The sequence below is a fragment of the Perna viridis genome, chromosome 1 (assembly GCF_037379345.1).
Source record: "Perna viridis isolate PV_CMFRI_1.1 ecotype Kerala chromosome 1, ASM3737934v1, whole genome shotgun sequence".
NCBI lineage: Eukaryota > Metazoa > Mollusca > Bivalvia > Mytilida > Mytilidae > Perna > Perna viridis.
In genome coordinates, this window is record NC_142445.1 from 62,251,264 (window position 1) to 62,267,121 (window position 15,858).

Below are 15,858 nucleotides of genomic sequence, written 5' to 3' on the forward strand. Positions count from 1 at the left end.
TTTATGTTAATTAAAGTAAGCTTTTAAAGTTTTATAGGCTTCTGTGAAGAGAAGATTCTTTTTAGTCTTGGTTTGACTTAAATTAGACTAGGACAAACACTTGTAATTTTTGTGCAAATGCAAATGATTTTTATACAAATTAATAAGTAGAGGATTTATATTCTTTATAGTCATTTGTTGTAATGAAATATGAGGAAGTAATATTTGATCATTGTTAGAGTTTGTAGGTGTTTGTTCCGTCCACCAGAGGATGAAAGCTAACGGTTTCATAATTTACAATATAGTTATTCACGTAGGAAATGAATATCACTCCGAATGAATTTCATACATTTATTTTGTAATCCATCACACAGTATCTGGTTCTTCATTCCACTGACGCTCTTCGGTTTCAGTGTTATTTTTTGGTTTGATAATGCTACTATTGAATATTTTTGGCCCTGGTTTTGCTTCGAGCTTTGCACGGACCTGCTCTAAGAGTTCTTCGCCTGTCGGATCCCATTTGATGGTAAACTCCGAATTTGCGTCTTCATCTCCAAGTTCACTATCGGTATAATATGACTCCGTAGATGCTAGTGATAAAACAGAATTGCACACGGAATAATTATCTGGAGCAAGCGTGAAGGAAAATTTTATTGCTCGCACATAGTCATCACTTTCAATTTCACAGTTTTGCAAGGCATCCGAATAGAAATTGTTATTTTTCACTGATGCTTCATTTAATGCGAGATAAAATTTTAATGGCGTTTTAATTTGGAGTTCTAAAAGAACTAACTCCTCGTCCATAGTGCAACCAACCGCGGTGGTTTCTTCAATGACGTCATAACACCTTAGATAGCTAGAATATTCTGATGCAAATGTTGGCATGTCACCAATTACATGGCGAATTTTCAACGGGAATATCTGCTGTTTTTCAATAAGGTCTTTTATTTGAAAAAGTCCATCTTTTTCAAATGAGTTTTTCACTTTGTAAAATTTTCCATTTTGTGAAACGGGCACAAACATTTCCTTTTCCTTTTCGTCCGTACATACAAGATATTTCGATGGAGGTGATCGTCTTGTAATGGACCCTTCTACGTCAGTTCGTTTTATATGCAATATTTCTCCTGACGATATTTGCTTTCTTTCAGTTTGTTTCTTGCCCTGACCTGTCTCTGTCAAACATAAGCAACTGATACTTTTAGCGACCAAAACTTGGTCGGTATCTTCATCAACCATAGGCTCCAGAGTAGAACTCGGCAAACATTGTTCTGTTAGATCCTCCAGTAAAGTGAACCATCCTAAAACAGAAAGGAAGGGTTATGCAGCATTAATTGTGTCGTTGTAATAACAACATCGACTGATCGAAACCTTTGTTTGACTGATTGTTATGTCCACCGTTATATTTCTGTTAGATGTATTTGTCTATTCTCCTGTTCGTTCAGAACGACATATGTCAATGATACTTTTGATTTTTTTCGTATGAAAATACGGTTGCATCATTATACCTTTGTAAACGTGTACATTGTGGTGTAATTTAAAAGCAAATGAGCAACTCGGACTCCACTAAAAACTGGGAGCATGGACCAGGTGCACCGGTAGGGTAAGCGTCCTCTGCTTTTCTAGAAACACCCGCCGAGTTGTTAATAAAAAGTCCGGGGTAGACGAAAGAGGAGGGAAAACTATGACACGATGAACAAATCAGTTTTCATTGTGCAGATTCATACACCATAACGATCCACCAGTTCATGATGGGAACAGTCAGATCTTGAGGGTTTCCCGAACTAATCTTCGAAGCGAGTACAAATAAATATATTGATATTTTCGGCAGTGTTCATGTATTGTTTTTATCCTGCAACTACATTTTCTAAATAATTTCTGGATTACACGCTTTTGATTTCCGCTAGAATCTTGGTTACTCTTAAGCATGCGAAATTTGTCCCAAACAGTAATCATTTGGAATAGTTAAAATTATTTTTTTCAGCAATCTTTTGGGCACGGCGGTCGGCGAGGGCACCTTTAAGCTTATTACCTTTTAGCTATTTTTGACGTTGCTCATAACTGAAAAGGCAACCAGGAGACGATATTATGCAGCTTTGCGTCATTCGATACCTTTTATTTGTATAGTTAGTGTAGCAGGATAAGTTGCAATTTACTGCTATTTTGATTGAATTTAGGTGAGATTATAGACAGGGACCTGAGGTCATGAGTTAGATCCATTAAATTAGCAAAAATTGTACTTAAATGATGGTCTAACGATTTTTTACATTTAGTACAATTTTTGCTCATTAAATGGATCTAACTCATGACCTCAAGTCCCCGTGTGATTACAGTCATGACAAAATTTCTCTGGGCTTGCTCCCACTATCAAATAAGCAGCCCCATTAGTGTATAACCTGTACACGGCTGTATATTTGATGGTGGGAGCTAAAGCCCCCTGTGTTCACATGTAAAAAAAGAGAAGTGAGAGTTCAAAGATGTTTTATCTTTGTGTATTTTGTGAAATTTAATGTAATTACTATATATAAAAAAAGTTGAAAATCTCAGTGTCTTGTAAGTCGTCGAACATTTTAGTTCTCATTTAAATTCCATATTTGCGAACTAACTTAAATGTCTCTTTGTCAAAAAGCAAGTTACGTAATACCAGGTATCCCAAAATACATGTACATGTGTAAGCAATTATATATATATATATATATATATATATATATATATATATATATATATATATATATATATATATATATATATATATATATATATATATACTGGACACCGTGCAGGCGGTGTTGCCATAGATGTCACAGCGGTACGAGTTCGAGTCCCGCGGAGGGAACGACCAAAACATTTGCTTCGCAAATTTGACAGTTCTAACATCGTTGGAAATTTTTCAGACCTTTCTATATAAATATATATATATCGAATTACAAATTTACTGGTTTCCAAATGGCCGGTTATACTGCATCATAGATGGGTAGCAGCTTTAGATCTAGCATTGAACGTCCACATTTATTGTCGAAATCTACGATAATCAGTGAACTATAATGAATCCTACCTTAAGAATTCTTGAGAAGTATATCTTACCATCAGTGTTTTTTTTTTACCGATAATGTAAATGATAGTGTATGAATTTTATTCCTTTTTTTCCATAGTTTTTCAATAAGTAATCCTTCCTTACCGCTATAATCCATTGGTATAACTACTTGTCCCCCAGTATCAACAAGCATCCCTTGTTCTCTGTCCAACCTCATAACTGCTGCTTTAATTTTCTTGACGGTTCTTAGGCTATGCAACAAAAGTGGTTGTGAGAGGTCGAAATGTAACAGATCCCAGTCTAGACTACAAGAACCAACACTGCATTTTACCACACGCGGAAGTTTGAAGTTACAGGTTATATGTACCAGTGTATAAGAATGTGAACTCCAAGTGAAAGCAGGAGATCCATTACACATTGTCTTTGGATAGATTTTCTTGATTCCTCTGAATTTCGGCCTTTTAATTTCATTTTTGTTTACCGAGATTTCATTCTCTTTATGTTCACTTTCCTCCATTTCTTCATAAAATCACGAGTTGTATTTCCTCATCTAAATTCATATCGTTTCGTATCACGCACTGAAGATGTATATGATATTGAACTTAAACATCCTTAAAGTCGCCATTTTTAAATGTTTTCTGTATGAAAATGTTTTCAAATATAACGGCTGAGTAAATTTTAATAAAAGCACATTAAATTTTCGATGTCATTCATTTTACCTATCTATTTAAATAGAGAGAAGACTATAATTTTTTGTATTATCCTTAAGCTGTTTACACAAAAATACATTCTTGTTCAAGGAAATTTTTACAAGAGCTCTAGGAACCAAATTTACATTTGTTTTCAACAAAAGCCTCTCTTTATGTGTGAGGATCGACAAGGTTATCAGTATATCTAATTCATTTTTTCACATGTTTACCAAATCATGGTATAATTGTTCATACCTTTTCATCAAACTCAATTTTAGCACCAATCAAGCAATTAACAATCCATTTACGTCCAAGAGATGTCCAAATCGTGTAGAACAACTCTTGGCATATATTGACATTGGAATTTAACACACCTGTCATTTATTTCTGTGTTAGCTACGACTATGACCATTGAGCCGAGGCAATGGGAGAGTACTATATATGCTTCATATTTTACTTAAAATGTACAGTCAGTTTTATCAGATATGGTTTAAATACCATCATGTTAAACGAAATATACCTAATGAGACCCTTTATCAGTTTTGTATCATTCATGTCATACCGGATGACATGTCACGAGAGAACATTTGGGAGGTTCGCCTTTCTAATACACACTAGCAACCTACAAGCAAAGGGGACTACATATACTATACATGCATTTCAAGAAAGAAAACGAAAGGAAACAGTTTCGAATTGGGCATGTAAATTACTATTTACGAAATCGAAATAGTTTCGTTTTTGAAATAGAAAACAAACATCATACCACTCAAGAAAGTAATTTAAAAGGGGCAGCAACTGACAACGATAGGGCTTCAGATGGTGAAGTTTTCCCGACGCGATCAGTATAGTTTTGCTTTTTACCCGTTAACCTTAAGGACGCTTTTCTATGGAAACGCAAGCCACCTGATAGCAATTCTGTTTCCCGATTGGCCAAATACTGATAACTTAGTGTCGTTCAAAAAAAACTGTATAGAATTTGAAATTGCGTTCGAAAAACTGTATCAAAAATTTGACATTGCGTGCCATGTGTTATTTTCTTGAAAGAAATGTAGAAACTTAGAAGTAAAATTTTAATGCGTCGGCTATCTTTTTTTTTTTAAAAAGATAGTACTTGTTTATTTCCTGGCCTTTGCGTGCACAAAACAAAACATAAAAATACATGCATTTAGTTGTTTTAGTGCAAAGTCAACTGCACATATTCAGTCATGTCGTTAATAGCAGTGTCTCTGAGATTGAATTTTATGCGTGTGTATATATATAATAATGTACTCTTAGTTTAGTCTAGAAAAAAGTTTTACTCTTAAAATCTTTTACTCTGCTTCACGTTTTTTTTAAAGACACAAGATTGTTTAATATACCGAAAGACTAGTTATTGTAAGTGTAAACCTATTCAATTGTATTCATTTACTACAGGAACTGACTGGTATATCATTTTAAGTTGTCAAATCTGTCATATATGTCAAAATACATGTACTTGTATATCATACCTAAATATCGTTACATAACAAGTAAACCAATAATGATCTAGTTATCAAAGCTCAAAATCATTCAAAAGATCGATTTCTTCATGTGTGAAAAAAAGTGTTGAGTTCGGTTTACGGGATTAAAGGTAAAAAAACAGTTCGTTAGCACAAGAGGTTTATGTCAACATTCTCACTTTGGAAATGCCTACCACATGTACCCGCTTTTGTGTATTAATGAATGGGATTTAAACATAACAAACGAAGCAAACGAATGGCCATGTTCTTATAATTTCATCGGTGCGTTTCAATTCAAAAGAAAATAAACATGTCAATTTTACAGTTGGTTTACAAATGCGAATGAAGTTTGTGACATTGTGCGAAATGATTGTTTTTAAAGGAAAGTTATAACTTTTTTGTAAAGAAATTGGATAAAATTAACATAATAAGTTATTTGCTTAAGCATTCACACATTTAATAAGGAGCTAAAATGTCGGGTTCTGTGCGAAAGAAGACTCGTTCTCGGCATGCTGTGACCAGACAAGAAAGTGCAAGGAAGGAACAAGGGCATCAAAAAGCTCAATGGAGCAATCAAGAATATACCATTGAGGAAATTCTGGAACAGTGCAGTCTACCACAAGTTGTGAAATGTAATCAAGACTCTGCTAGGATACAGTCAGAAAAACCACTACCGGTTAATTTTGCTGATTCTATACTGCTCTATGACAAAAGGAATATCAGAAAGTTACTGGCAAGAAATATAGTGTTTGATTCGATAATAACACGATACACAGAAACGAACGAGACCATTGTCATTCCAGCTGATTATGAAGGTAAATTTAGACAGTCCGTTCAGTTCAAAAGGGAATCACATCAACTACTTAGAGGAATTATAAGTTAAATTGATAATTCAACCTTTCTATAAGTTTCTGAAAATGAGTTGAGAAGTAGTGTGTTTTGATCATCATGGATATTTCAGAAAGTTCTCGCAAAATTGTGACAAATTTAATCATAATACTATAAACTATATGAAAACTGAGACAGATCTGGGTTTTCCTAAATTTTCAAATTTAGATTTTGCTTGGTCTTTCAGCAATAAAACAACTTATAAATTTACGTACTTAACGCTAAGATGTATGCATATAATCTTTAGATTGAACGAAGTAAAATGACTAGTGTATCTATGTGATATACTTTTTAGACTGATACATCGTGGGTTTTACTATCATTGATGATTTCGTCTAACTAAAAGTAGATCACTGAAAAAGGGAATATTGATGATATCTACCAGGTTTTTGTAGACACTTGCAACCAAACATTTCAGGTTAAAACGTTACAATGTTGTTGTCCTCAAAATGCTAAAAAAAACGATAACTTATCGTGTAAAAAATCTAAATATGAAAATCTGTTTGGTTACGATCAGAGCTACATATACACCCGTCACACTGTCAAGCGAGAGAAATGATCGTGAACAGATCAATCCTCTAGAGCGACTGGCCTATTTTGTAATATGACTAAAAAAATCAAAATCATTAAATAGGACATTGTAAATCTTATTAAATTAGCTAGAAAATTGACTTCTGTCAGCTCTCCATGTAAAGAGTTATATGTAGCTCTGAGCGTTACCTTAGGCAAGCATTCGCAGCCGGAAAAATAATCCTATTTACCTCGATTTTCAGGTCTTTTTCTACGCTTGCAATTACGGACATGCAAAGATGACTCTTGTTTCAAAAGCATAGCAGAACTGGCGAAACATGGGATTAAAGCATTCGTTAATTTGACTAAATTCACAGCCTTTCGTATTGGACAAGATGTGACAACAAACGACTATACGAAAGTAGATTACACACCAGGGAATGTGTTAATCGTTGAAAAAGTATGTACAGGAACTTCAAAAGCGAAAAAACGAGAGGTTGTTCAGCATAATTACCTGAAGTGCAAAGATGAAAAAGACATTCAGATTCTTATACCCTTCACTCATCCTGGTGAATTTTCTGAAGTATTAATAAACAATGGCAATATGTCCGTTAAAAGTGAAAATTTAATTGCCGATCAAAAGTTTCCAGTTCTCGTCCGCTTTATTAGTAGTAAGCAGAAGCTTAGACTTAAATCTTTCTCTGGTTTATTCACATTGATTGATTCCTTTGAGGAATCGACTGTAATTGGTTGTGTTCTGAACCCAAGTGGGTTTACCATGTTCGAGTTACCAGTTAACTCCCCTTTGCCATTTCATCTTGCGTTAAATAATCAGGATTTGTATCACCACCCTGTTGTGAAACATGCTTTGAAACTTTGCGAAATAAAAAGCAAACTGTATGCACGAGATATGAAGTACAAGTCGAGGTTTGGGCATCGTATCGCTCAACTTTCTGGCAATAAAGTTTCGTCGGCTTCATGTGATGGTGACGACCAAAGCAGCGCCTTGGATAGCGCACGATTCGGTATAATCACCACTTTTGTATATATTTAATGGACAATTTTTACGTCACAGTTAGGAGTATTTTGTTTTCTTATCACGATTTGTATTTATTTTTAGGGTGTTGGCAGCTACAAAATATGTGGATGTAGACATTTATTAAGTAACTGTCTTTATACAAATCAGACAGAAGGTGATTCATACATGCCAAAAAACCCAAATCGCTTTACTCCGTTTTCAGAAAAAGTTACAAATCACATAATAAGTCTCAGCTCTTCAATCGGTGTTGCAGTATTAAGATAAAAATTATATAAATTATACATGAAAGAGTTGTCGTTCTTGACTGTTGATTTAATTGGGAGACAGATCTGTATGAAGAAAGGACTATAGTTAAGTAAAATTAGGCATATAAATACAGATCGAAAAAGCATTATTTCCGGTTGTTTTTTTTTTCTGCACCAAGAAATCGCCTCTACAATTGGTAGTGTCTGAATTTTATATTAATTTTTACTTAATTAGATGGTTGAAGCTAGGAGTTAGTAATTATCAGATGGTTGAAGCTAGGAGTTAGTAATGATCAGATGGTTGAAGCTAGGAGTTAGTAATGATCAGATGGTTGAAGCTATCAGTTAGTAGTTATCTGATGGTTGAAGCTAGGAGTTAGTAATGATCAGATGGTAGAAGCTAGGAGTTAGTAGTTATCTGATGGTTGAAGCTAGGAGTTAGTAATTATCAGATGGTTGAAGCTAGGAGTTAGTAATTATCAGATGGTTGAAGCTAGGAGTTAGTAATGATCAGATGGTTGAAGCTATCAGTTAGTAGTTATCTGATGGTTGAAGCTAGGAGTTAGTAATGATCAGATGGTAGAAGCTAGGAGTTAGTAGTTATCTGATGGTTGAAGCTAGGAGTTAGTAATTATCAGATGGTTGAAGCTAGGAGTTAGTAATTATCAGATGGTTGAAGCTAGGAGTTAGTAATGATCAGATGGTTGAAGCTATCAGTTAGTAGTTATCTGATGGTTGAAGCTAGGAGTTAGTAATGATCAGATGGTAGAAGCTAGGAGTTAGTAGTTATCTGATGGTTGAAGCTAGGAGTTAGTAATTATCAGAAGGTTGAAGCTAGGAGTTAGTAATGATCAGATGGTTGAAGCTAGGAGTTAGTAATGACCAGATGGTTGCAGCTAGGAGTTAGTAATTATCTTTTGCTAGTATTGTGAATTGTCTAGCAAATGTAGTAAAATATTCAAAATGTACCATACATTGGTTTTAGAAAAAAATGTAATGTAATTATATGCATCGTTTTTAAATAATTCAAGGTAGTGTTTTAGTGTTTTGTTATATAACCAATGCGTATATAGCTTTCAACAGATTTGAATTCTAATATAATAACAAAATCATTCAATAAGTAAGATTAGACTTGAAATCAAAACTGTGATAAGTAGATTAGAAGGGATATTTTCATTTTTCGTGTGTATTTTCTCTGAATCGAATCAACAAAGATATCCAACACCAATAGTAGAATGGTACAATATATCATACAATGATTTTGTTGCTGCTCCAATCCTTCAGCCAAACATGATTTTCTTTTAGGAAAATATACTTTTTACAACTTAGAGCTTATCAAGATTCTTGTCTGAAAGTTAAGGTCAGTTCCAGTACCACAAATAATTAAATGAAAAACTGATTCAATATAATATATAGATTTGTTGTAGAAAGGACCGAATCACATGGATGGAACTAATAGGCTTACTCAAATTGCCGGCTTGAATCTGAAGGCATATTTAAGTGTAAGTTAATCCAAAGCTCGCATCTTCGGACGAACTAAACACCAAAAAATATTTCAATTACAACACTGTTTTGCTGCAGATCTGGATCCGATTTTCTGAAGGGCTCGAATTATTCTTCACTGGCCTGATAATTCACATAGACCAGCGGGAGGCTTTTTAAAATACTATGTATGAACTTTTTGCCCTTGAGTAAGTGTTTACACTGGTAAATCGTATTATAAGAGCTTAAAAGATTAACAGGTGTTTGCTTTGTTTGGCCAATCTGAGTTGGGCATGTTTGAGTTACCTTGACTATTCACGTTAATTTGCTTACGAGAAAATATATTATGGTGAACTACATGTAGTAAATGCTCATTATGTGTCAGTAATTTCGAGTTAAAAAAAAACAAAAACAAAAACAAAAAAACGGAAATGATGAAAACCAAAGAAAGAATCTATTTTCACAAATAAATTGTACAACATGCAGTAAGAAAAGGCATATCAAAACGAAAGACAAAAAATAACAAAAATAACAAAAATGTACAAAAAAAAACACGGAAAAGACACCCAGAACAGCAGGAAAATACAATGCTACAAAAAAGCACCTTTATAGTATTTTAAAACCAGTATTTCACTTGACCAATTAAGAAAAGTGAATGAAAATGAGAGATCAAACCGATTTGAAAGTATGTCTAAATGTGTATCATCCACATTCAGATCAGGTCGATTGTGCGCAAACGTTTTTCTCCCATTTATTATTCAGAATAGCCGTATCTGATTTTTTTAAAGTCTTCATTATAATATTTCCTGTACGGATGTATTGAAAAATGACATTTTCAATTCGAACTTTCCTTTACATCTACTGCTGTCTATACTGTTAGAGGATATTTCTGTTGGTAAAATTAGAGTCCAAATTTTCCCTGAACCTACAACAAATCGCTAAGAATAAGCTATCACCTTTTACAAACCTCATATTTACGTAATATTATAATTGAATATTTATCTATTTATTTTATTGTTACATTTGAGATATTTATAAATGAGGGGCCTGATGGGTTATTTTCGTTCTTCGTGATCGGCGCATTTTCGCTATCGTGATCCGTTTTTCTACAGATTTAGTTTTCGTGTTCCGTGATGAAAGCATTGTTCGTGAATCGTTTTTATTGGAGTTTTATGTTCGTTCTTCGTGATTGAGACATATATTTCGTTCTCGTGATTTTTTTCCATTACGGAAAAAAAGAGTTCCATTGAGTTGTCTTTCTTGGCTAAAAAGCTGAAGTGGCGCGATTTAATTTAGAACCTGGGAGAATTCAACACGTAAACAAGTAATGAGTCAGTAATGTTATTGATTTTAGCTTAATTGAACCAATCTACAACACAAACAACCAGCTGCTGAATCTCTATTGTCTGTGAATCGTGATTGACAAAAAAATCAACTAGTGAATCGTGATTAGACCCCCCCTAATCAGGCCCCTCATGATTGATAGTGATCCATATAAGCCTCTAAAGACCGGTTGATGTGTGTATAAGATTTGAAATTTAAAGAATGATTATGTAATCATCATTTCATGTATGTTATACAGATCAAGCTGCACTTTAAAATAAAATTCTATAACAGATGGAATAACTCGACATTCATGTGTCATTATGAAGCCCAATATTCCAACTTTCTATAGGTATCATGAAATTTGCCAATGATAGAAGAAACAAAAGAAAATCTGGAAGTCTGAAAATTCCTGTTTTGTATCGAATTATAACTTCTTATACTATATTCCTACATCTTTATACTTAAACTGGAATACAAATGTACTTTTCCCATTATACTTCCTCATAGTATGCGTATATTTAGATTTTGTTGATTGTAAACATGCCTTTTTATGTGTAGAAATACATACATTTTCATGCAAACTGAAATCTGTATTTTCTTGTAATAACATAGTAAAGACAATAAATGCTTCATTTCATTATTTCACAAATATATATCGTAACCCCCCACCCCCCAAAAAAATATTATAATAGGAGATACGAGAAACGGTAAAACAACACAAATGAAAAGCAAACAAAAAGATACAAGCAAACGAAAAGAATTTAAATCAAAGTACTGAAGTACTGAGTCAATGAAGCCTTCATAGTTTGCTCTGTTTCTTACTGCACACTTACATTTCTAATCATAAAAAGGATTGTAATATTTTAATTAATTAATATTAATAAATTAATATTTTTACCATTTTTTCTTCAAATTTTTTTTCAAAGACCGTTTATTAGCTAAGCAGTCATGACATCTTCAGTTGACAAGACGAATGGGGAAAATGACCCACAACCTTTTCTTACTTTTCACACACAAAGATTTGACACACATTTAAAAATATACATGTTAATTCACTCTTCCATGCTTTTTTGCTTTTTATATCACTTCTCACTGCGTAGCTTTTGCTTCTAGTTATCATAGAATTGAAGCAAATATTTATACAGCTCCAAGTTCTCCCTTAGTCATACATGGACAAAGACTCTTTGGTTAAACCACTGTTGAATCCTGTGTTCTTGTGTCAAAGCATGTAAATTTGCCATTTTTGCTGTGTAATTACTTTCATATTATGACCATACAATCAGACCAGAGCATCAACATAGTAGTTCACCCAAAACCAAGGTTCTTTCACCTCTACTAAATATAGTTTCTAACAGAGTCATAAAATGGAGCAGTCCCGAGAGACGCAAAAAGGGTATTCAAGACTGTGATAGAAACAATCTGTGTTTTCATGTCATTCAAACAACTTGTACCTTTCAGTACTATTGGACCCCATATATTTGTTTAATGGCTAAATCAGATAACTAGCAAGTCCATCCTTATTAAATGCAAAGCTGTCAAAATATTCTAAATAAACATAAACTGAAGACTTTGGGTAAATAACATTTTTACTATCTATTCTAAACTTAGACAAAAACAAGGACGTTACACAGTTTTTAACATGTGTTGTTAATTGTAAATATATGTATATGTATTAAGATGACAAACAATGATATGAATACATCCATTGAAACTAGGTTTTTGTACTGTTTACAAGTAACACTGTAAACAAGTCTTATCTTTAAAGAAAGATAGCCAACACATTAAAATTTGTTCTTTTTACTTATAATTTTCTACATTTCATTCTGGAAATAACTGCGTCGGAAAAAGAATACATGTTACAAGCATTTGTTGGTACATGTATGTATGTATAGCATGCAATATCTATACTTTAACTGTTGTTGCATATTTATAAACTGATCCAAAAAGTTCAAACGTTCTTAAGTTTGTAAGATGAATATAATCATACATTACACAGCAAAAAGGGTAAATTATCAGGACTATGAGCTCATGATAGATTCATACCTATTTATCATAAATTAACAAGGTACAAAGAACATTTTACAAATTTTGCACATCAATAATATAAAAAAAATTAAACAGGATTAATACAGAAGATTTGACATGATGCTCGTCTGTTAAGGTGCATGCTGGGTGACGCGAAAGTACTGTATTAACGGGTTGACTGGCAGAAAAAAAAGGATTCATTTTCCCTTCAATATTAAAATATATAAAACTTTGTCTCTCATATACTATTTTCAGCTATTTTAAGTCTACATCTAAAAATTGTCAAGCAAATTAAATAATACATTTAGATTTGTCGTAATGCTGAAAAGGAGAAATCCATGATGGCGGGATTACGCGAGGGTATTAGCGGGGGCTACAGATACAGAAAAAAAATCCATTCTTTCCCTTAAGATAATCAAAACTTTTTCGCAAATAGTATCTGTAATGAAAGAATTGTGTCTACATTAGGGGTTGCTTTCGTGCAGTAACCCACCTTACTTAATCAAACTATTTCCCGTTTGGCGCCCCCTTCAGCTTCAGAAACGTTTCTTCTAAGGTCACGTGAGATATTCATACGCATGAGATGGCCGGTGACTGTAACAATATTTCACCACGTGATCAACAGTCCGAAGAAACAAGTCATTGAATAGTGCGTAAATATTACACGGATTTCTAAATAAAATGGAAGATGCGAAATTTCCCTTGCATGTTTTTAACTATCAATTTCATGGTTATTTTTACTCCTTTCCATTTCACGTTTCACTCTTTTCCATTCATAATGGTATTGATCGCGGATGCAAGTGAGTGCTACCGCAAATTATAATATTTAGCAAAATTTTCATGTGATGCCTAGGTTAAACACCCTACATGTTGACGTACTCCCAAACAGAGTGGGGAAACGCTCTCGGACCAACGTGGGGTCTGGGAGTAGGCCAGAGCGTCAACACAGCAGCCCAGCCGCTAGTAGGACATACTCAGACCGAGTTCTTCGGTCAATATCCCGAAGGCTGGGTTCCGCCACCAACACCAGTTGGTCCTACTAACCCACTAGCATCGTTAAAAAAAAAACAATCATCGATGCCTAGGTCAATTTAAGCCACTGTCGTGGCTTCACTGACAAAAAGTATAGAAAAATTAGATATAAATTTGAAAAAGCAAGTTCAGATAATGCAAATACTAAGGGTCAATGAAGCAGTTAAAATCACTTCTCCTTCACATCATAATTCACTGGTTTTATTTCCTGCAAAATGATAAATGGAACATATACATACAAGACATTTGTTAAATCTGTAATAGTAACTCTCAACAAAAATCGCAACATTTTATTTTTTCCATGACTTAGCAATGGAGTCAAATAATTTCATGTTATCCTGTTTTTGTTAAAATGTAAGGATATGAAGTGTGAGCAGTCTCAAACCCTTAATTATGAAAATCCTAGATATAGTTTTTATAATTTCAAAAAAGAGACTGTACAAGGAATTTAAAGAATAAATATAACAATTATTTTCTATTTGTTTTCGTGTTGTTTTTGTTTTCGTCGAGGTGTCATCTTTCTTCATCGTGCATATTTTAATGAGACTCTTTTATTTATATAATTAAGATTTTTTTTTAAAGTTTTGTAGAACTTACTAAGTAGTTAGTCAGTACTCTGACGTCTCTCTGAACCTCTTGAAATGGTACCTTGTCGTCATCCATTTTTTTTTTTAAATCCTTTTAATTTCATAACCTAGAACATGTACATGTACACTACATTAGTCCTGATTGGATCTGATTTGATGTTATATGAACTTTTCTTGACAAATTAACGATCAGACAAACACTATTTCGTTTTCTTGTTGTTTAGATATCCAAATTTGTGTGTGTGTTTGCATGCACAACTTAAAATGGATATAATCTTTATTGAAATGGATTTCGGAATTTGCAAAAAAAAAAGGTTTTCTATATAATATTTATGTAAGTATAGTTTTATAAGTCTTACCTACAAATCTTGTTGCTATAGTTACAGTGATGCTGTCACTAGTATGAGAACGTCTTCCAATCCAATGCCGTATCATGAAAATACGGGTTGTTGTCGGCACCCATCTTTCTTAAGTTTATTAAAATCAGCTTTCAACGATGCAGCAATTTAAATTTCCTGATCTATTTCCAACCTTTGCTTCAGTTCGGTAGATTTAGCACATAGGAGAGCCAACGTGTTTTCTGTATCTGAAAAGGGTAATGCGTTTCAGAATAAAATTTTCAGCATACAATATTAAAAAATAAAGCACTTAATCAGCGATTAGCCTTGGTCAGAAATCACAAGAACTTTGTTTTTTTCTGAAACATGTAGATTCAGTTATTTCGCTTAGTGTTACCATTACCGTGAAACGTTTCGTTCGCTAGCTGTGTATTTGTTTTAAAACAAATTTTAGCGTTTCAATGGTATGTGCTTTGAATTTAAAACGTACTTCTGTAGAATTTTGAGACTTCTGTTATTTTATGGGTTGTTTTGTTCATATCAACAACCATGGTACCGGAAAAATAAAATGTTCGACTATATCTATATAATAAGCAACTTACATGCATTATTGGGAGCGGATCCAGAAATTTCGAAAAAAGAGTTTCAAGGCCATAATTTTCTATCATTATTTCTGCCATTAAAAAGATGAGTAGTATGTCGTTAATCAGGAAGCGGTATAGGTTTGGGGAGGAGATTGGCCCAAATATTGCTGGATTAACAAATTTTACTGGAACAAAATGGGGGTTTCGACCCGGAACCCTCCATCTGGCCATGATCCGCCACTGATAATTCAACATTATTCACACAGAAACCATGCATTCATAATCGCCGATAACTGCAAATGCCCCTAAGCGAGTTGGATTCAGTAAGGCCAAGAACCCTACTTACCGCAACCTCTGTTTTGTATATCAAAGAACTGTTGAACCATGAAACATAGGAGGGAAACAACGGCCATAAAGCAGAATACACCAAGAGTAACAGGTATGGTCTGCACTCTGTCAGTTATGGGCAGCTAAACCAGGGAACCAACTTCCAAATAAATTAAGAGGAAGATGGGGCTTGATCAATTTAAAAGTTTGATAAATAAGTGGGAGGGGAGGGATGTTCTTGCTCCTTTTTTCAAGTAGTTTGGCTTACCCAAATGAGAGCTGCAACGTCATGTCCTTG

The 15,858-nt window shown here is 33.8% G+C and overlaps 2 protein-coding genes across 2 annotated transcripts; one reads left to right on the forward strand and one right to left on the reverse strand.

The window, feature by feature from the left end:
• Positions 1–316: 316 nt before the first annotated feature.
• Positions 317–3,659, reverse strand: LOC148629746 (uncharacterized). Its single transcript, XM_088556416.1, has 2 exons — positions 3,155–3,659; positions 317–1,277 (listed from the first exon to the last, which is right to left on the reverse strand). The coding sequence occupies exons 1-2, from the start codon at positions 3,525–3,527 to the stop codon at positions 346–348; spliced, it is 1,305 nt and encodes a 434-aa protein (XP_088412542.1). The 5' UTR covers positions 3,528–3,659; the 3' UTR covers positions 317–345.
• A 1,507-nt stretch (positions 3,660–5,166) lies between these two features.
• Positions 5,167–7,895, forward strand: LOC148629747 (uncharacterized). The gene is made up of 2 exons (XM_088556454.1): positions 5,167–5,992; positions 6,839–7,895. Exons 1-2 carry the CDS (start codon positions 5,650–5,652, stop codon positions 7,627–7,629), a joined length of 1,134 nt encoding a protein of 377 aa, XP_088412580.1. The 5' UTR covers positions 5,167–5,649; the 3' UTR covers positions 7,630–7,895.
• Positions 7,896–15,858: the final 7,963 nt, after the last annotated feature.

Coding starts and splice junctions, on each gene's coding strand:
- LOC148629747 (XM_088556454.1), top strand. CDS start 5,650: ATGTCGGGTTCTGTGCGAAAGAAGACTCGTTCTCGGCATGCTGTGACC. Junction 5,993..6,838: donor CATTCCAGCTGATTATGAAG/GTAAATTTAGAC, acceptor CTCGATTTTCAG/GTCTTTTTCTACGCTTGCAA.
- LOC148629746 (XM_088556416.1), bottom strand. CDS start 3,527: ATGGAGGAAAGTGAACATAAAGAGAATGAAATCTCGGTAAACAAAAAT. Junction 1,278..3,154: donor TATACCAATGGATTATAGCG/GTAAGGAAGGAT, acceptor TTTCTGTTTTAG/GATGGTTCACTTTACTGGAG.